The sequence below is a fragment of the Monodelphis domestica genome, chromosome 1 (genome assembly GCF_027887165.1).
Source record: "Monodelphis domestica isolate mMonDom1 chromosome 1, mMonDom1.pri, whole genome shotgun sequence".
NCBI classification, from domain to species: Eukaryota; Metazoa; Chordata; class Mammalia; order Didelphimorphia; family Didelphidae; genus Monodelphis; species Monodelphis domestica.
In genome coordinates, this window is record NC_077227.1 from 463926671 (window position 1) to 463947399 (window position 20729).

The 20729-nt window shown below is 43.5% G+C and overlaps 1 protein-coding gene across 1 annotated transcript in view; it reads left to right on the forward strand.

Moving 5' to 3' along the window:
• Positions 1 to 8337: 8337 nt before the first annotated feature.
• The window catches only part of ASS1 (argininosuccinate synthase 1), an 85143-nt gene continuing 72751 nt past the window's right edge, over positions 8338 to 20729 (forward strand). The window contains exons 1-2 of the mRNA XM_001364654.5: positions 8338 to 8760; positions 20072 to 20181. Coding sequence (XP_001364691.2) covers positions 8688 to 8760; positions 20072 to 20181 — 183 coding nt within the window. The 5' untranslated portion in view covers positions 8338 to 8687. The remainder of the gene's footprint in view (positions 8761 to 20071; positions 20182 to 20729) is intronic.

Here is a 20729-nt window from a genome sequence, read left to right on the forward strand (position 1 = left end):
CCTAGTTTCCTTATTCACTTCTTCCTGCTCTTTCCTAAGCAGATAAAAAGATTTGTGGGGAGGAAATGAGCAGAGATCTATTATAATTGTTTCTCCTGATCTTCACTCTGCTCCCTTGCCCTTCAAAATCCGTTTTCATTATTATTATTAGTTCTTCACATTTCCAGGCTCCCTGAAGGGAGGCCAGATTCTGGGTGAGGAAGCAGGATGAGTGCTAGGAACGGTGCTGATGCAAGTGGGTGAGACGTAGCCAAGAGGACGAGGGACATAAAGTCCACAGAGGACACTGAAGGGACATCTCCCACCTGGGCTCTTCTGCCTTCTCTTTAGGCTTCAGTCTAGCATGAGGTGAAGTCTGCTTGGCCTCATTGTCTTGGCATTGCCCTGCTTCTTGATAGCATCTTTATCTTTAGCCAGCCATGCAGAAAAGATACAGGACACTCCTCAGGGGAAGGGAAGTCTGTGTCTTTTTGCTAGACGTGGTTGGGATTGGGAGAGTCGTACAGGAAGGGCAAGTGCTCAATATTTAGACTTTTAGCCTGAGTTTAAGGCCTTGAAGGAGTGTAAGAGTATCTCCACTGTCTCTTCCTACACTCCCTGCCCCCCCCCTCACTTTTACTGAAAGTTCACAATCTGATTGAACCAATTTGCCCTGAAGTATGACTGCATGCTAGGCTTGACCTTCACAGGGCTAATCTGAATCTGTACAAGCTTGTTAACCCAAGTTCAGCTCATTTGGGAGGATTTCAGGACATGAGAGTGATGTGAAATTTGTACTTCAGACAGCTGAAAAAGATAGTTTAGGAATGGAATGGGCTTGAGGTGGGGAAGAAATCTTCACTGTGCCATTCCCCTGACCCCCAATCTAACCTTGTGGGCTAGCAATTACTGTGACACAGCAGGTAGAGCATTGGACTTCAGAGTCAGGAAGAATCTAGTTCAAATCGTGGCTCAGATATTTCCTAGCAGCGTGGTCCTAGGCAAGTCACTTAACTTCTGTCTGACTCACTTTCCTCATCTGTAAAATGGAAATAATAGCACCTAACTCCCAGAGATGTGTGAGATAATGTTTATAAAGCATTTTGTAAACCATAAAGCACTATATAAAAGCTAGTTATAATTATTAGCTAATATTACTGCTTTTCCTGCCAACCATTTTGCCTACATAATGAGTCCCAGTGGAGAGAGATTTTATAGAGCTAAATATAAGCAGCCCTTTTGTGTAGCACAAGTGATCCAGGACCAGAGCCCTGAGTCAACCCATTTACTACCACAGCTAAATCCTTTTGGAGCTAAAAAAGTTCTCATCCTACAGAGAAAGGCTGGGTAAGGTCCTGAAGTCTGCAATATCAGATCATACTTGCATACTTGGATCAAAGTCTGTAAGTCCATGTTGCCTGCCTGGAGAGGGCAGGAGGTAAGACAATGAAATCTCTTCTCTTCTGCTTGTTCCCTGGACAGGGAAAAACAAATGTTCCGAAAGACTGTATTGGAGAGGATTTTAGCACCGTACATTCCTTCAGATCTGGAAGGTTCTTCTCCAGACGTCATATAGTGTACTTTCCACTCTACTTCTTTGCCCTCACATACTACTTGCCTACAACTACAACTTGCAGGAGGGATTTTACAGAAGGAACTTGTAGGATAGGGGTAAGAGGGAAGTAGACTGTGAAGTAGATTATGAATTACAGTCATAGAATCATAGATTCAGAGTTAGAAGAGAAAAGAGAACTCAGAGACCATCTAGTAAAGTCTTTTCATTTTAAAGGTGAGGAAACCAAAAACTAAGGAAGTTAGGTGGCATGTTCAAGGCCACAGAAGTAATTTCAGTGATGTGATCCATACCAAGTTCCTCCAACTCAAGAGCCAGTACTCTTTCTACTGGAGGCCAATCAATGCATAAACATTTATTAAGCATCTCTTGTGTGCCAGACACTGTGTTAAGAGCCTGCAGTCACATAACAGATCACAGAGCTTGGAATGAGATGGATAATGAGAAAGAGTGAAATCCAGGGAGGGGTTTGGAACATGTGACATTGGTGATGGTTTGATTTTCTGCCTCCTGGAACAATATTTCAGCATAGGAGAGGCAGCATGACTGAGAGAAAACTGAATTTGTGTCATAGGCTCTAGATACAAATCCTATCTCCTAGGTACAAATGCTATCTGGTTGGTTTGGGGTAAGTCCCTCTATTTCACTGGACCTCAGTTGCTCATCTGTAAAATAAGTGGGTTAGGTTCTTAGATCTATTTCACCTTAAAGTCCATGATCCCGCTGAAGAAATCTCAGAATCCATCTGGTCTAACCTGTAACTGATGGAAGATCTCCTGTACAATGTCCCCATAAATGATGGGATGATGATAATTCTAATTTTTAGGAAGGTTTTGCTTACATTGAGTCTCAAATCCATCCAACTTCCATGAGTTCCTGGCTCTGCCCTATAAGGCCACAGTTATTGGCTGAAGTTTTTTCATCCTGCCCCTCTCTTCTCTCTCCGCCTTCCAACCTTTCAGCCTTGGAACACTCTGACCTCAGTGTTTTGCAGGCAGAATTGGGGATGAAAACACCTCTGTGGTCACTCATTAAACTATTTCCAAGCTATTTCCCAATAATGGGACTTCATGTTCTGGGTGGGGATGGTTATTTCCAAGTCCAGTGACTGGAGCAAAAAATGGAAATGTAGGCTTTTCAGAAAGCTATCTCCTGGTACAGTTGCCAGCACTTTGGTTGCTTGTGAAATGTCTTGGTTTGGGGGAGGACTGTTTATAGGGCGGGATCCCTGATGTCACCACAAGCATAGAACCTAAAGGACAAAAGCTCCTCTGGAATCATCTGGCTTATAGCATATCTTTTTCTTAAATATAGGTATAAAGTGGGAATAATAATGGCCATTTCACAGCATTGTCATGAGGCTCAAAGGAGATCATGAACATGGAATACTGTGGTTTTTTCAGGCTCTCCTCCCAATATTCCAGGCATCAAAATGTCCCACCCCTTCTATCAAGATCATAGTATGTCTGAGAACATCTAGGGTTAATAGAAAGTAGAATGAGAGGTAGGAAGCCAGAGTTCTAGTCCTAATAATAGTATCTCTGATACTGTAAAACCTTAATCATATCACTCTTCTTCTCTGGATTTTGATTGCCCCTGTCATAAAAAGAAAGGATTGGATTAAATAGTGGATCATTCCCCACACTGAAGCCTGGGTTCAAATCATAGCTTATATACCAACTAACTGTATTCTGGTCCCAGCAGCTCATTTGAGACTTGTAAAGTCTATGGGCCTCAATTTCCTCATCTATTAAATACAAAGTTGAACTGGATTACCACCAAGTTCCCTGCCATTTCTAAATTTGTGATCCTATAGCATTCTTTGTCTCACTGCAAGGCCTCCATGAATGAGTGGGGTGATTCTCTAGAACTCTGGGGGAGTGCTTAGCTCCTTGTTGATTCTCCTCTGCAAAGCACTGGACTTAGCTTTGGATATCATGGGGTCACTTGGCCAGGGTCCTATCTCTGTGCGTCAGTGAGAGCTGTTTCCCAATGTTAAGTTAGGCCTTTCCCTTTCTGATGAGACCAGCAAAGCTAACCTTCCCAATTCTTGTGACCCCCAAGAGTTCCATTGCTTCTGTTTGATTCTGGTTTTATCCCCCTTCTAGGGTCAACCAGATCTACTCTTGATCTACTCTTTTTCTCTTTTATTGGTGTAAGGGTTTAGAAATACAAATTTTCCCCTAATGCTAATTTGACTGCAGCCCACAAATTTTGGCATGTGGGTTCATTGTCATTAACTGTAATGAAATCATTGATTGTTTCTGTGAGTTGTTCTTTGACCCATTCTTTGGGATTAAGTAATTTTGTTTCCAATTAATTTTTAGTCTATGATTCAAAGGCCCCTTATTGAATGTGATTTTGGATGCACTATGGTCAGAAAAAGATGTATTTGATATTCCTGCTTTTCTGCATTTGTTTGTGAGGTCTTTATATCTTGATACAAAATTATTTTTTGGTGAAAGTGCCCTACATAGATTAGAATAGGTATATTCCTCTCTATTTCTATTTAATACTCTCCAGAGAAATACCATATACAACTTTTCTACAATTCCATTAAATTTTTAAACTTCTTTCTTGTTTGTCATATGCTTAGATTTATCTATTGGGGAAGATAAATTGAGGTCCCCAACTATTATAATTTTATTTCCTTCTGTAATTCATTTAACATTTTCTTTAATAATTTGGATGCTATGCCATTTGGTGCATAGATATTCAGTACTAACATTAATTCAGTGTCTTTGATATCTTTTAGCAAAATATAGGTTTCCTATTTATCTCTTTTAATTAGATATATTTTTGCTTTTGCTTTGTCTGAGATCATAATCACTACCCCTATCTTTTTTAACTTCAATAAAAGCATAATAGATTCTCCTCCAGCCCCTTATTTTAACTCTATGTGTATCTTTCTATTTCAAATATGTTTCTTGTAAACTAGATATATTGGATTCTGGTTTTTTAATCCACCTGGTAACTTCTTCCATTTTATAGGTGCAGCCTGCTTCTATCCATTTATGTAATAAAAAGAACATATTTCTGAAAACAGGAAACTAGATATTACTTTTCCCACTTACTTGTGGATCTGGGGCAAATCCCTTTACCAATTTCCTCTTCTGTCTTCTCCCAACTCCTGGAGTTAAGTAGAGGCTAAACTAGTTTGCATAAGGCTTCCTCAGGGGAAGGTAGTTCCCAGAAGGACTTCTTGTATCCAGTCAGGAGAAGAAACAGACTTTTTCCTATAGTTTCATAGACTTTTCTTGCATTGTTCTAGTCAGTTGGGGAAGAAAAGGCGTGGGGGTGTTTTTCTTCTGGAGAAATGCAAATATAGGAGGAAAGACTTCTGATTGCTCCCAATACAACCCATTTCATTTTCAATCCCATACTGGAAGAAAGGACTCTAGCTTGTGGTTGCTGGTACAGCAGCTTTCTAGACAAGTTAATCAAGGTTAGGAAGTGGAGATGGAGAAAGAATGGGCATAGTGAGCAAAGTATGTGGCCTAGGAGTTAGGAGTCCTACATTTTAATAACCAGCTATACTCCTACCGAGCTGTGGGATCCTTGGCAATTCACTTCTTTCTCTCTTGCCTTCAATTTATATATCTGTGAAAGAAGTGGGGATCATAATCCTTCCTCTATCTTCTGAACAAGATTGTTTTAAGCATCAAATGAGATAACATATTTTTTCTAGGTTTCCCCCCTTAGCCTCTAATTCGGCCAGCCAGTCCCCAGCCTCAGAGATTTAAAATTAGAAGGAAATTTAGAACCCAATATCCTCCTTTTACAGATTAAGAAATTTAGTCACAGAGAATTCTATTCAAGCCATATAGGTAGTGAAGAGGCAGAACTGAATTTTACTCCACATCTTCCAACTCCAAATCCCTCCTACCCCTTCTGTTCACCCAAGAGGCAAACTCTGGGCATGATGTCTGAAAACACCATGAGGTCGTGGAGAGAGCAGTGGACTGGGAATCAGGAGCCTTGGGTTCTAGACCCAACTATGATGTTGGGCAACTCAATTCAACCAACATCTATAAAGAGCCTACTTTGTGCTAGGCTCTGTAGATACAAAGGCAGCAAAGACAAAGTTTATTTGGAGGGTGGGGCTGGAGGAAGGTGGAGGAAGCCATAGAAGATACAAATGCTCAGATAAGTTTATAAAAGTAATTTCTAGATGTACCAATTATGGTATAGAGTGGGAAGGGATTTCCCATAAAGAACTGGTTATTTTTATTGTTCAGTCATGCCCAACTCTTTGTACCTCCATTTGGAGTTTTCTTGGCAAAGATAATAGAGTGGTTTGTCATTTCCTTCTCCAGTTCATTTTAAAGATGAGAAAACTGAAGCCAAGAGGGTTATGTGATTTCCCCAGGGTCACACAACTGGGAAGTGTCCATGGTCAGATTTGAACTCAGGTCTGGGGCTGGTGCTCTAGCCACTTTACCACCTAGTTGTAAAGAGGTACTACCTTACAAAGTAAGGGGATTGAATTAGATGGTTTCAAAGGGCCCTTCCAAAGAGCCAGCTAAGTGGTTCAATGTATTGAGAGTCAGGACTAGAGATGGGAGGTCCTGAGTTCAAATTTGACCTCAGACACTTAGTAGCTGTGTGACACTGGACAAGTCATTGGATCCCCATTGCTCAGCCCATACTGACTTTTTTGCCTTAGAACCAATATGCAGTATTGATTCTAAGACAGAAGGTAAATATTTAAAGGGGGTCCTTGAGTTCTAATATTCAATAATTCTAGCTTCTAGAATTTTTGATTTAGTGTTGTACCAGAGAAGTTAGTGAGATTGGTTGAGCTTCCTGAGGGCTCCATTAGAATCTACGAAGTCTATGAAGGGCTTATACCTTTTGCTCTGATGGAGAATGCTGAGACAGACTATCAGGGTCTTCTTTACAGGGCAACTATCCCAGGTGTCCTCAAGCAAGATGTTTAACCACTCCATCCTTAGGTTTCCCAGTTGGTGCATGAGCTAGCAGACAGTGAACCTTGCAAGAAACTGGTGAGAGTAAGAAGGAGCTCATGAGCTTTCTGGAAAGGACTTTTATGTGGTTAAAGACAGGCTTCTCCTACCCTTAGCCCAGGAGGTAGTGTTGATCTGATAAGTAAGCAGTAGAATAACTAGCCCAGACTGACATATGAGTAATGAGGTTTAACCACCCCAGGAAGTACTTTGATATATGTCCAAGTGCTTTGCAAACAGATTTTTAAAAATTACTATGAAAATTATTTGCATGATGGCAGCACTTTTCTGTCAGTTAATTTGTATAGCAAAAGGAGTGGTGTAGAAGATCTAATCTAGGAAATGTATGATTGGAAAAGGATGCTGGTGGATCATGTGGGGGTAGCAAAAGATTACCAAAGGACAGCCAAAGTGCTACACTGGTCCCCAGTACATTGGGAAGTTCTTCTGTGGAAGGACATGGACAAAATAAGAAAGGGTAGATGAGTTGCTGTCCTTAACCCTTGGAGGTAGTACATAAATGATGGAACCAAAGATCTGATCACAAAGTAATTGTCAGGGAGAAGCTGCTAATCTGGAGAAGGGGGCTGCAGAGAACCCATCCAAGCTTCCAGAGGTAAATGGCCTTTCTTCTTCTCCTGGCCTTGACCTGTCTTAGGATGACATCCTTCTTGTTAAATTCAGCAAGCATCAGAAGCCTTCCATGCACTGTATTCTAAAGACAATGGGTACAAGGATGAAACAAGATATAAGATATAGGAGGACATGACAATGTAAGCACCTTGAGGACAGGAACTGTTTTTGCTTTTCTTCATATCCCCAGGGCTTAGCGTGGGTTCCACATATACAGTTATGACTTATTAAATGCTTATCAACTGACTGAAGGAGTTCAGAGGAACATCTGGCAGGTATATAAATAACCAATTCAAGTTAGAGGCTCCTCTAATGCCATTTCTTGGCATGGAGGTGACCTTGAGTTCTCAAAGTCCATGCTAATAGAGCACAGATTTGGACAGCTCCTACCAAGACAGAAAGGCTTCAAGAGTAGAACTTGGACAGCATCCAAGGATTAGTGAAGGCCAAGGGGCCCCAGCAGGCACAGGCTGGCCCTCTGAGAGATGAATATTTTTGGTCTGGGTACTTCACAAAGCCAGTTTACTAAAGTATAGGGAATGATTGGGCTCCACATTGATGGAAGAAAGATCTATACCAAAGAAAGCTCAAGAGACTTGAAGTGAAGAGGTGAAACCGTAGTATGAGAAATGCAAAGAAGGAAAACAAATCAGGGACGTCTTCATGGAGGAGGCAGCTTTAAAAGGGAAGGGAAAGCTTTAAAACAAGCATGGATGTAAGGAGGTCCTATTCCGGAACCCTGTTAGATGGGTAAAATCAAACGGCAATAAGGAGTGATGATGAATAGTCCATTTTGGCTGGGGGGTAGAGAGCCTAAAGAGGTCTAATAGGAAATGTGGAAAGCTTGCTTAAACCAAGATTCTCTAGGGCTCTATATCCCACATAATAGTTTATTTTGTTTGTACGCCAGGGGGACCACGGAAGATTTTTGAGCAAGGACTTGTGCGTTTAGAATATTTATTAAGCTGCTGGATTTAGGATGGATGCTCTGATGTTGGAGAGAATGGAATCTGGGAGACCAATTAGAAAGGAGGCTATTACCATAGCCTTCCGTCTGGCCAACGCAGGACAAGAATGTGCTCGGGTCAGAGCCTTCCGCTTCCAGCACCCTTCCTCTTCCCAATCCCCACCCCCACCCCCAACCCCACCCCCACCCCCGTACTTTGCTCAAGCAGAGCTTGTTTTTATGAGGCGCCTTCCAGGCTAAACACAGTTGGATTCACCCTTCCCGACTAGCCTGGGGTTCGAGAGAGCAGCTGGGAGCTGCGGAGGAACAGGTCCCGGGAAGCGAGGAGGGCGTGGCCGGCGGCCCTAGGGAACGGTGCCCAGAGTGTAGGTCTGCCAAGCATCCAAGGAGAGCGGGTAAAGCAGTGAATGAATGGGTTGGGGCGGGGCCCGAGGTGTGCGCCACCTCTACGTCGGGTACCGCCCCCTGCCCCCTCCTCCAGCCACTTCCCGCTGGGTGGGGGGAAAGGGGGCCGCGCCTCACAGAAGGTGGGGGAAGGGGGGAGCCTGTAGTTCTTATAGCGCAGGAGATGAGCACAGGGAACGAATCCAGCTTCCTCCTCTGTGCTGCGGGTCGGACTCCTCCAGCTTCATCAAGCACCGGTAAGGAGGGCACGGGGTGCTAACCAGGGTTCCATGCTGATGCCCCGCTGCCTCCGGCTTGATTTCTTGGGGAAAAGAGGCCGGGTCAGTCTTCTCCCAGCGCCTCTGACGGTCTCACTGTGGCCACCAGACTGGTTCTCTGGTCCGGCTCAGGGGAGGAGGACACTCTAGGGCCAGACCTAGAGGGAAAGACCTTACAGGGTCTGGGGAGGGGGAAAGGAGACGAACAGCGACATGGGGAGAAGATCGGTTCCGAGAAAAGAGAAGCAAAATTCAAATTCATGGAATATTGTTCAGCAGGTACTACGAATGTGCCGGGCGACTGGTGGCGTGGCGTAGTATCTAGAGAGCGCTGGCCTTGGATTGAGGAAGCCCGGGGTTCTAGTTTTGCCTTTGAACAGCTGGGCTGCTTTAAAGTCACTTAGACCTGAGTGCTCCCAGGTCACTTTGGAAGCAAATGAGGTGCAGATTTGCCCTGGTAGAGGAAGATATTCACCAGCTGCTTCCTATGCCCGGAAAATCACAGGTCAATTAAAACAAAACAAAACAAAACAAACAAATGTGCCAGGCATTGCACTTCGGAGAGCAGTTGAGATCGGAAGGATAATAATACTAGGCCACGTGGCTAAAGTTTGCAAAGTTCTCATCTCTCGAGAGTCCTGTAAGGTATTACCGTCCCCATTTTGCAGATAAGGAAACTGAGGCCCATTTTGGTTGAGGAACTTTCCCAAGATCACATAAGTCTTAAGCCCCAGAGCAGAGATGAGGGAGAGAGAAAAAAAAAGAAAAAAAAACAGAGAAGAAAGACGGAACAGGGGTAATCAAGAAGAGATAAAGGTCAGCTTGGTGAGGGCAGGGAGAGTTTAGTCTCGGCTAAAAGAAACCACCCTGCTAGGAGGCAGAGCTGTAAAGACCTTAGACCTAGCAGGCTGAGGCAAGAAGAGAGAAACCCTCTTAAAATGCTAACCTGTCCCATGCTCACTCCTGAATTAAAGCTGTGAGTTGAGTGCATGAGGTGTACCGGCACAGTGAATTTTAGTCCCTGCCCACACAGTGGTCTGAAAAGTGCCAAGTGCCCTGAGTCCTTAGGAAGGATGAGCCTGGACTGTTCGAGCCCTGGACCCTGAGCCCTGCTCTAGCTCCGAAAACAGACCTTTCCCTGAGCGCCATTTCGCCCCCTCCTTTTCCTGCTGAACCTTCCAGGGAGCCACCCAGCCTCCTTCCTGCTAGACCTTGGCGACTGGGTCAGGGTTCTGAGTGAGTACAGAGTGGCCCTGTCTGGACTGGAGACTGCTAGGGACCATCCCTCCTTCTTCCATCCCTAGTTTCCTGCTTGGCAAAGTTGAGGAACTCCCTCCCACCCTCTTTTGCTACTTCCCAAAAGAGCTGGCACAGGGAAACTATAAAAAAGGATATGGGAGCCACCCAAGAAAGGAGGAAAGGTCCCCACCCCAAGGGGGTTTTCCCCAGTCTGAATTTCTGTGGTCTTTGGCCCCTAAGGACAAGTGTTTGGAGATGGAGTTTGAAAACATTGTGAAAGAGAGGAAATACCTCTCCCATCCCTAACTAACGGTGTGCCCGAGAAAACAGTGTGCCTGTGGGTTTGAGGGACGCCTTTGGGCTGAGTTGGGCTGAGCTGGCTTCCAATCTACAACTGCTCCCTGCCCCATCAGTTATCTGCCTAAAGATGGATGCATAGAATAAACAGGGAGGATAAGGGAGGAATGAAAATGTAGAAAGAGTAGTACCCAGTGCCCAAAGTCTTCTTAGTAAAAGGCAACATATCATCCTAGAGAAAGTACCAGCTCTAGGGCTAATAATAATAATAATAATAATAATAATAATAATAATGTCCTTAAGACTTGCAAAGCAGTTTCCATCATTTGATCCTAGAAACAGCCCTGTGAGGAAGGTACTATTATCATCCCTTATATTTCAGATGAGGAAACTGAGGCTGAGAAAGTCAATGTGACTTGCCCAAGGTCATATAGCTGGTAGATGTCTAATGATTTGAAATCAGATTTTTCTGACACCAAGTCCATCTCTTTCCACTGTGCCACCTAAGTGATATAGATTCAAATCCAGCCTCTGGTATTTTATTAGCTAAATAATCCTGGGCTAGTCACTTAAGTTCTCTCAGTCTCCATTTCCTCTACAAAATGGGAATAATAATAGCACTTACCTCATAAGGTGGTCATGAGGTTCTAGATGAGACAATGTATGGGAAGCAACTTTTAAACCTTCAAATTCTTTTTTTTTTAAACAATATTTTATTTGGTCATTTCAAAACATTATTCATTGGAGACAAAGATCATTTTCTTTTCCTCTCCCCCCCATAGCCGACTCACAATTCCACTGGGTTTCACATGTGTTCTTGATTCGAACCCATTTCCATGTTGTTGGTATTTGCATTAACATGTTCATTTAGAGTCTCTCCTCAGACATGTCCCCTCAACCCCTGTAGTCAAGCAGTTGCTTTTCCTTGGAATTTTTACTCCCCCAGTTTGTCCTCTGCTTGTGGATAGTGTTTTTTCTCCTAGATCCCTGCAGATTGTTCAGGGACATTGCATTGACACTAATGGAGATAGATTGTACCACAGTGTATCAGTCTCTGTGTACAATGTTTTCCTGGTTCTGCTCCTCTCACTCAGCATCACTTCCTGGAGGTTGTTCCAGTCTCCATGGAATTCCTCCACTTGATTATTCCTTTGAGCACAATAGTACTCCATCACCAACATATACCACAATTTGTTCAGCCATTCTCCAATTGAAGGACATCCCCTCATTTTCCAATTTTGGGCCACCACAAAGAGTGCAGCTATGAATATTCTTGTACAAAACTTTCAAATTCTATGTAAACACTAGCTTTGATTGTTTCCACTCTCTGGGATGGGGGGCCTAGAGATTTTCTCACCTGGCCTCTGGCAAAGGTTGACAAGGCAATGCCTTTTTTTCTTTTTCCATCTGTCTTGGATGGGGCATAGCTTTGGTTTGGCCCACTTTGGGTCTCCCAAGGTTCTACCATCCTGCCTCTGGGATAAGAGCATAATAAGAACATGGACTCACTTAAGAAGTAGGCCCTCAGACTTAGGAGAAAGAATGCTATCCACAACTAAAGAAAGAACTGTGGGAGTAGAAATGTAGAAGAAAACATGATTTATCACTTGTTTCTGTGGGTATATGATTTGGGGTTGGGGTTTTAAAAGATGCCTCTATTACAAAAATGAATAATATGGAAATAGGATTTGAGTGATAATAGATGTATAACCCAGTGGAATTGCTTGCCAATTACAGAAGAGGGGAGGGAGACAACAAGAATCATGTAACCATGAAAGAAAATTTTTAAAACTAAAATGAATAAATAAATAAATTTATTGATAGTTCCAACTAAAAAAAGAAGAGTTGGGCCCTTTTTCCTGAAAATAACCCTTCTTACTTGTTTATCAGTGAACTATGATTTGTTCATTTAGAATTTCTTTTTCTCTTAAAACATTTACTTTCCGTCTTGGAATCAACACTTTGTATTGGTTCTAAGGCAGAAGAGGGAGGGTTAGTCCATGGGAGTTAAGTAACTTGCCCAGAGTCACATAGCTGGGAAGTGTCTGAGGTCTGATTTGAACCCAGGACCTCCCAACTCTAGACCTGGCTCTCAATCCACTGAGCCACTTAGCTGACCCCTAGAAATTTTCTTAAGTTAAATTTTTTTAAAGTGTGCACATGGCTCTTCCTGATCCCTCCACCCAAACTCAGCACCAACCTAGCCATTCCTTTCCTCCCTTATTCCATAACCATATCCATCTTCAAGAATAGGAAGCCTGGTGGACAGCTGGGTAGCACAGTGGATTGAGAGCCAGTCCTAGAGACGGGAGATCCTGGGTTCAAATCTGACCTCAGACATTTCCCAGCTGACCTTGGGCAAGTCACTTAACCGCCATTGTCTAGCCCTTACCACTCTTCTGCCTTGGAACCAATATACAGTATTGATTCCAAGATGGAAGGTGAGGGTTTAAAAAAAAAAGAATTGGAAGCCTGTGGTGAATAGTTATGGTCATTTTAGCCTTCCCTGCTCTAGCCAGAGAAGAAAAGCAGGGCTGCTGAGGAGAGGCTGGGAAGCTTTCTGGGAAGTCCAAGAGAGACTGAGATAGCCCAAGAGAGACTGGGATAGCCTAAGGAAAATTCGGAAATGCTTAGACCAGCACTTTGCTTTGCGGTATCCATCATCTCATTTAGTTCTTGCAACAACTCCTGCATCTAGACTCTAGCAGGGATTCAGAGCCCCATTTTATAAATAAGGAAATTGAGGCTTGGGGAGCTTTAATCTGTCCCCGGTCATGTAATTAGTTGATGGCATGGTTCAAACTCACAAGAGAATTCTAAACTAACTAAAAATATTTGTACCTAGGACCCTTGGCACAGACGAGGAATTTTTGTGTCCTCAAGCTTCAGGAAGTTTGCCCTTAGATGAGGGGAAGAAGTAGAGTGGAACAGATGAAGAGTTCACTTACTCTGATCTTTGGTAGCTTTCTGTTTTTACTCTACTACTTGCTCTACTGTTTCTATCCTGCTGCACCCTCTAAATTGAGCCTTCTAAGTTTGTTCTGGCTGGGGCAACATGGTACAGTGGTACAGAAAAGACCAGATCCAGCCTTCTATAGGGGCTCAGCTCAAAGCTAAACTAGTTTTGTTAAGCTTAGAAGGTCCTCCAGCAAGATAACTGAGGCCATGTCATATAGCTAGGCTGGAAGCCGGTGACTTGGGCTTTGCTGCAGGGCACTCAATATAGAGTGCTAATAGCATTGGCAGGACTTCTGCAGCTTCAAACAAAAAGTATCTAGTCAGTAAGACTACCTAAAATTGGAGGCTACTAGATGGTATGTGCTTCCTCCCTCTAGTAGCCAGACCTGAATTAGAACTCTTCCCCAGACTGGACTTCCTTTCTCCCTGAAACTTCTCTAATATTTATTTCATTCTGCTGGTCTCAGGCACAAAAATGGCTGGTTTATGGCTGTGCCAAGAGGTCATGCCAGAGCCCAAGGTCTTTGTTGCTCCTTTTCCCACTAGAGTAAAGTCTTACATGTCACCCCTGATGTCCTCATAAGACCCCTGTCTGAGGATACAGAGAACATGGAAGCTTTGAGTTTGCCTAGGTTAAAGCTAGTAGGGAAAAGAACAGAAGCCAATGGGAGCAGTTGGGTGGCTCAGTGGATTGAGAGCAAGACCTGGTAACAGGAAGTCCTGGTTCAAATCTGACCTCAGACACATCCTAGCTGTGTGACCCTGGTCAAGTCACTTAACCCCCATTGCCTACCCTTTACCATTCTTCTGCCTCGGAACCAATAAGTAGCATTGATTCTAAGACTAAAGGTTAAAAAAAAATTCAGAAGTCAAACGGAGGGTCCATATTTTTTGTGTGTATGCTATATTTTTATATTATATATGCAGATATCATATATACTATGGTACGATATAGTATTATCTACTATATATTATATGTTATATGCAGGGTCTGTCATATATATTTATATTACTTACGTACATATCCATATTATGCTTAAATTTCAAATGGAAGCTCTTTGAGGGCAGGCAGGTTGCATCATGGACAAAATAGAGGAGCACCTGACTTCAGATCCCCCCCTTAGATACTCCCTAGTGGTATGCATCTGGGCAAGGCAACTTAGACCTTCTGTGCCTCAATTTCCTCATCTGTAAAATTGGGAGAATAATAGCATCTACTTCATAGGGTTGTCATGGGGATCTAACATATTCACATATGCTAAGTGCTTTGCAAATCTATATAAGTGCTAAATAATTGTGGTTTTTTTAAAACTTTACTTTCTATCTTAGAATTGAGACTCAGTATCAGTTCTAAGACAGAATAATGGTAAGGGCTGGGCAATTGGGGGGAGGGAAGGATGGCACCCAGCTAGGAAGTCTCTGAGGCCAGATTTGAACCCAGGTCAAACCCATTTCTGGGCTTGGCTCTTTGTCCACTGATCCATCCAGTTGCCCCTGTTATTTGTTTTTTGTCTTTGTATCCACACTCCCTGGCACATAGTAGGTGCTTAGTAGAAGTCTGTTGAATGTTGACTGTTAGGACTGCACACCTGGCAATTCACCTGCAGCAGTGTTTGGGCTTTTTGCCTTTGAGTTCTGGAGAATGTCTCGTCTCAGCTTGCAGCCCTTAGATCTTGTGAACAGGCTCTTAGATCCCCGTCTGTCCCCTGCCTTTCCAGAAAGCTTGGTGTAGCCCCTGCTAGGGATGGACAAAGAGGAGAGAGCCTTGATTGATGGGTGGATGGATGCCAAGCAGGCTGAATCCTGCCCTGCAGATGCAGAAGACAGGAGCCCAGCTCTGCTTCTGAACAGTCTGCCCTGGGGGACTACTGGAGCTCCCATGATGCAATCCCCAAGATATTTGCATCACTTTCTCAGACTGCCCCTGGGTTTTCTGTGCTTGCTGGCTGTCTCCTCCTTCCAAGCAGACACATCTGACCAGCTGAAAAGGAGCAGGGAATGCTCTCTGAATCGAAGTCAGAATAAATAGGTGAGTTCAAATTCCAGCTTGCCATCTAGATGACCTCAGACAAGTCACTTCTCTTTCCTGAACCTCAGTTTCCCATCTGTAAAATCAGAGAACAAGATTAGATGACTTATACAGTCTCTTAACTTATAAACTACAAACTACCAAAAAAAAAATATATATATATATATAAATGTGTCCAAGTCGATATGGGCAGTCAGATGGTGCAATGTATAGAGCACTGGGCCTGGAGTCAGGAAGATGCATCTTCTAGAGTTCAAATCTGACCTCAACCACTGGGCAGGTCACTTAATCCTGTTTGCCTCACTTTTCTCATCTGTAAAATGGGCTGGAGAAGGAACTATCCAACCATTTTGGTTCTTTGCCAAGAAAACCCCAGATGGGGTCCTGAAGAGTTGGGCACTAAGCTAGGTGGCTCAGTGGATAGAGAGCCAGGCCTAGAGACAAGTCCTGGGTTCAAATCTGGCCTCAGTCTATGAAAAAGTCTGAACAAAAGCAACAGCCACCGTTCCATGTAGACACAGACATGTACACATGATGCAGATACACATAAGCATGTAAATAGATCAGCACAGACAAATGCACACATAGGTACACTAATGTATATATATATATATACGTATATATATATATATATATATATATATATATATATATATATATATATATATATATATATATATATATACCACAACTAGGATGAAAGAAGTAGAAGCAGAATTCGATCTGGAAAGGACCTCAGAGGTTACCTAATTAATCCCTCTCGTTTTTCAGATCAGGAAACTGATTCAAAGATTTACCCAAAGTCACACGGGTATTCAGAGGCAGGGCTGGGAATCAAAACTCAGTGCCCGACTTCAATATCCTTTCCATTGTGCCGCACTGTTCTCTGCAGGGTTCAAGACCATTCTATGAAAAACAGTTGGTCATTCTGGAGATTCTAGTGGTTTTTATGGCTGCATTGTTTGTCAATCAGTTTTTTAAAAAACCCTTACCTTCTGTTGTAGTATCAATTCTCAGACAGAAGGGCAAGGGCTAGGTAATGAGAATGAAATGATTTGTCCAGGGTCACACAGTTCAGAAGTTTTGGACGCCAGATTTGAACCCAGGACTTCCCAACTTCAGTCCTGGTGCTCTATCTACTGTGCTACTTAGCCACCCCATTTGTCAGTCAACTAACAAGCATTTATTAAGCACCTACTGTGTGCCAGACTAAGCATTGTGGATACAATGAAAGGCCAAAACAGTGCCCTGCTCTCAAGGAGCTCAGTCTAATGCAGGAGACAGTATGCAAACAACTATGTACAAACAAGACATATATGCTATACAGTGGGATAATCTCAGAGGGGAGATACTAAGATTAAAAACTGGAAACGGCTTCTTGCAGAAGGTGGGATTTTAGCTGAGATTCAAAGGAAGTCCGAAGTTGGAGGTGAGGAAGGAGAGAGTTCCGGATCTGGCCAATGAAAATGTTCAGTGAATCTTCTACTCTGTGGTAGAGTGGGGAGTCCTAAGAGCCAAAAGACCCCGGTTCTAGTCCTGGTCTCTCCCCAAACCCACTTCATCTGAACTTACTCAAATCTCTTAGCCTTTCTGAGCCTGAGTGTCTCTATAAAATGGCTGTGAGAACGCTTGCCCTACTTACATCACAGTATTGCTGTGAGGATTAACAGAAATAATGAACGTGGAAATGTGTGATAAGGATGTGTGCGAGCCAGGTGATCCTCCATGGACTCCCTGGACTGGCGGTTACAAATCCCCCTCCCTAATTCCTTCTGGTTATATCCAGTGTCTTCCCCTGGCTGAAAGCTGCACTCAGTGATCTTCCAGCTCTTGCACCAGGTCCCTGTAATGAGTGAAGACGAAATGACTGGGGAGACAAGGGCTTGATCTTCTAAACGCAACCATTTATTAAGTAGTGTGTGCCATTTGCCCAGCAAATCGGGGCCAGACTTCCTCAGCTTTGGACCAGCCTCCATATACAGAGGGAGACAGACTTTTTTATTCATTGAAAAGCAATCAAATTAGACCAGTTAATTAAAAGGAAACTTTAGGTAATCCAGTCTAATAGAGGGAAAGATTCCAAGATGGGAGGGGGAGAATGAACAGGTACAAGTTCCTGAATTCTGGGGGGGAAAAGGTGTCCTACTCCCCCCAAGTGCCTATAAAACATAGCCAAAGGACCATGGAAACCATAACTGAAGGAAGGGTCAATATGGGGCCAGTTTTCAGAGAAGACATATAGGTTGTTTGGGATGTACAATTATTTTTTAAGATTCAAAGATGTTTTATTTTCCCAATTAAATGCAATAATAATTTTCAGCATCAGTTTTCTGAAATTATAAATTCCAATCCGTCTCCCTCCCTCCCTTCCCTCTCCCCACTCAGAGATGGTTAAGCAGTTTGATCTGGGCCAGATATGTATTGAGATGGACAATTATAAGAAAACTCCTGGGGGGAGCTGGGTGGCTCAATGGATTGAGAGCCAGGCCTAGAGATGGGAGGTCCTAGGTTCAAACCTATCCTCAGATACTTCTTAGCTGTGTGACCCTGGACAAGTCACTTCATTGCCTACCTAGCCTTTACTGCTCTTCTGCCTTGGAACCAATAGACAGTATTGATTCTAAGAAGTAAGGGAAGGTTTTAAAAAACAAACTCCTTGCCTCAGTCTTGGGCTCTGACCTCCTTTCTGGTCAACATAACCTGGTCCTTAATTAAGGGTCTTTAAGCAGCAGGAACAGGTAGTCCAGTTTCGTAGCCGTGCAGGGTTAGGTTCAAACAATGCAATAAAGTTTTCTCCCAATTCCCACAATTGAATAAACTTTTGTCAAACACAGAATTTGGACTAGATCATTGAATAAAATATTGAACGGATCATTGAATGCAAAGGGAACTGAGCTAATTCCAGAATTAGGTCACAAGATGGAGTCAGTGTAGTCCACTCAGTTCTCACAATTAACCACTTGCTGTCCTGATCCCATCAATTCCCTCATCTTTACTTACCTCCAGCCCTTGTGTCCCTTAACCCCCCCCCCCCCCAAGCTGGGCATGACAGACTCTAAAGCTAGAATAATAGAAAGAATATTGGATTCAACCTAAGAAAATCCACTTTCAAATGCTGGCTCCAAAACTTCGTAACTGTGACATCCAACAAATCACCTTTCCTCTCTGAGCCTCAGTTTCTTCATCCATAAAATGGAGACAATAATACTGGCACTGTCTGCCTCATGGAGTAGTGTTAAGGAAACTGTTCAATAAATCTTAACATGAATGAGACCATGCCCTGGAGGGAGTAGAGCCTCTTTTGGTCCAACCAGCCTTTGATTTGTAGCCCAGTCCCATACTGCTCAAAAGGGATTAGTTTCTAGGAGGCCCCTGTTCACATTCTCCCTTGCAGTCACCTGACCTGCCTCTGTCTCTGCAAAGTAGAGATCAATCAACCATGAGGAAAGACATTCCTGAGCTAGGATACCACAGCCTCTAAGCACTGGGAAGATTTAGAACTGGGAAGGACCTTGGGGATCACTTTCCTGAGGCCCAGGAAATGAGGTTATCTGCCCACAGATAGTGAGGAGCAAAGCTGAGATCGGAACACAGGTCCTTCTATTCTAAGCTCTGTGCTCATGTGCTAATTTCATGGCATTTTCTATCCTCAAGAAGATACTCTTCACAAATTTTTCTAGAGCTAGAAAATATCTAAGTCTAAGAGAATTCCCAGTTGAACCCAAAATTGCAATTTGTAATGCCCTCTCAATCCCCACCCACTTTTTTACCTTCCTGAGTTCAAATGTATCCACAGACAGCTCCTAGCTGTTTGACTGTTTGGCAAGTCACTTAACCCTGTTTGCCTCAGTTCTAGTTCATCTCTAAAATGAACTAGAGAAGGAAATGGCAAACCACTCTAGTATCTTTGCTAAGAAAATGGCAAATAGCGTCACAGGGCTGAACATGATGGAAGCTGAACAGTAACCACACAGAGCAGTAGATAGAGGCAGGCAAATAGAGGCAGATAGATAACGTATATTCATAGACAAATACAGGTGGATAGATGGATAGATATAGGTAGATAGCTAGATATAGGTGAATAGATAGAGGCAGAGAGAACTAGCTGTAAGTGGATAGATATATATGTACATAGATAAATAGAGATGGATAGATATTTACAAATACACATGGAGATAAATAGGCAGAAATAGCTCATTTATTAAATAATTGCTACCTGCCAGATACTGTGCTAAACCCTCTCTCTCCCCCACCGCCTGCTTCTAGGGAGCTAAAAGCTGTTCAACTGGTACCAATTATATTTGAATGTTCTGTCCTCTGCCTGGACAATGACCTTCTTCTCCTGCAGGGCCTCAGCTTGTGAGATAAAGTCCCCTGGGGAACTTGAGAGAGAGAGAGAGCCAATCACAATCTTCCAGGACTGGAGGAGGGATTGGGGTCGGGAGGGGGAGTTGGGGCCGGACAGCTCATTTGCTAGTTTAAGCAGCAGGTGGGGAGGCCTGAGAGGGGAGATTCTCCAGGTCTCTGCTTCCTGTAGCCTCTCTTTAGGTCATGGTCACATTTTTCTGGGCCTTGGGAGGGCCCTTGTGGTCTGAGGAGGCTGAGTGGTTGTTGGCTTTACAGGAGGAGAAGGACAATCAATCAGTAAGCATGTATTAAATGCCTGCTGTGTGCCAAAAGCTGAACTGGGCCCTGGGGTCCAAAGACAAAGCAGTCTGTCTTGCTGCCTTGACTATAGTGTCACTAACCCTCCCTGGATTTCTCTAGATAAGATGTCAGGCAAAGGCACTGTGGTTCTTGCCTACAGCGGAGGCCTGGACACGTCTTGTATCCTGGTGTGGCTGAAAGAACAAGGCTATGATGTTATTGCCTACCTGGTAAGCCTTTCAGTCTGTCTATTTATTTGCTGTGTCATCCATCTCCTCGTTAATCTGTCTCTGTCAACATCAGTTTGTCTCTCTCTCCCTCTCTTCCTGTCCATATTAAAGTTTACCTAGTCTTGGCTAGGACAAATCCTGCCAAGATTGGGGATGGGGAGAGCTGGGGGTGGGCCAGAACAAAGGCTTGTAGGGTGCTCAGACTCTGCCTTAAACCTAATGTTCCTGAGCAAATCACTTTTATCTTTTCGTTTTCTCCCTTTCATCTCTAGAATCTTTCTTTTTCAAGCTGTCAGTAGCTGGAGAATCATAGAGGCTATGAAGCATAGCCTGGGGCTGCTCTGCCTCCAAGAGTGCCACATCCTATAATATCAGAGCTGTGAGGAAATTTAGAACATAAAACATAGAATGTCAAACTTGCAAAGGCCCCGAGCATGCCAGAATGTCAGAGCTGGGGAGGATCTTAAGACGGAGAAAGTAGAAGCTGGAAGGAGGGACCTGAGGACAGAGAAAAAGAAGTTGGAAAGGGGTGGGGCCCGAGGACAGAG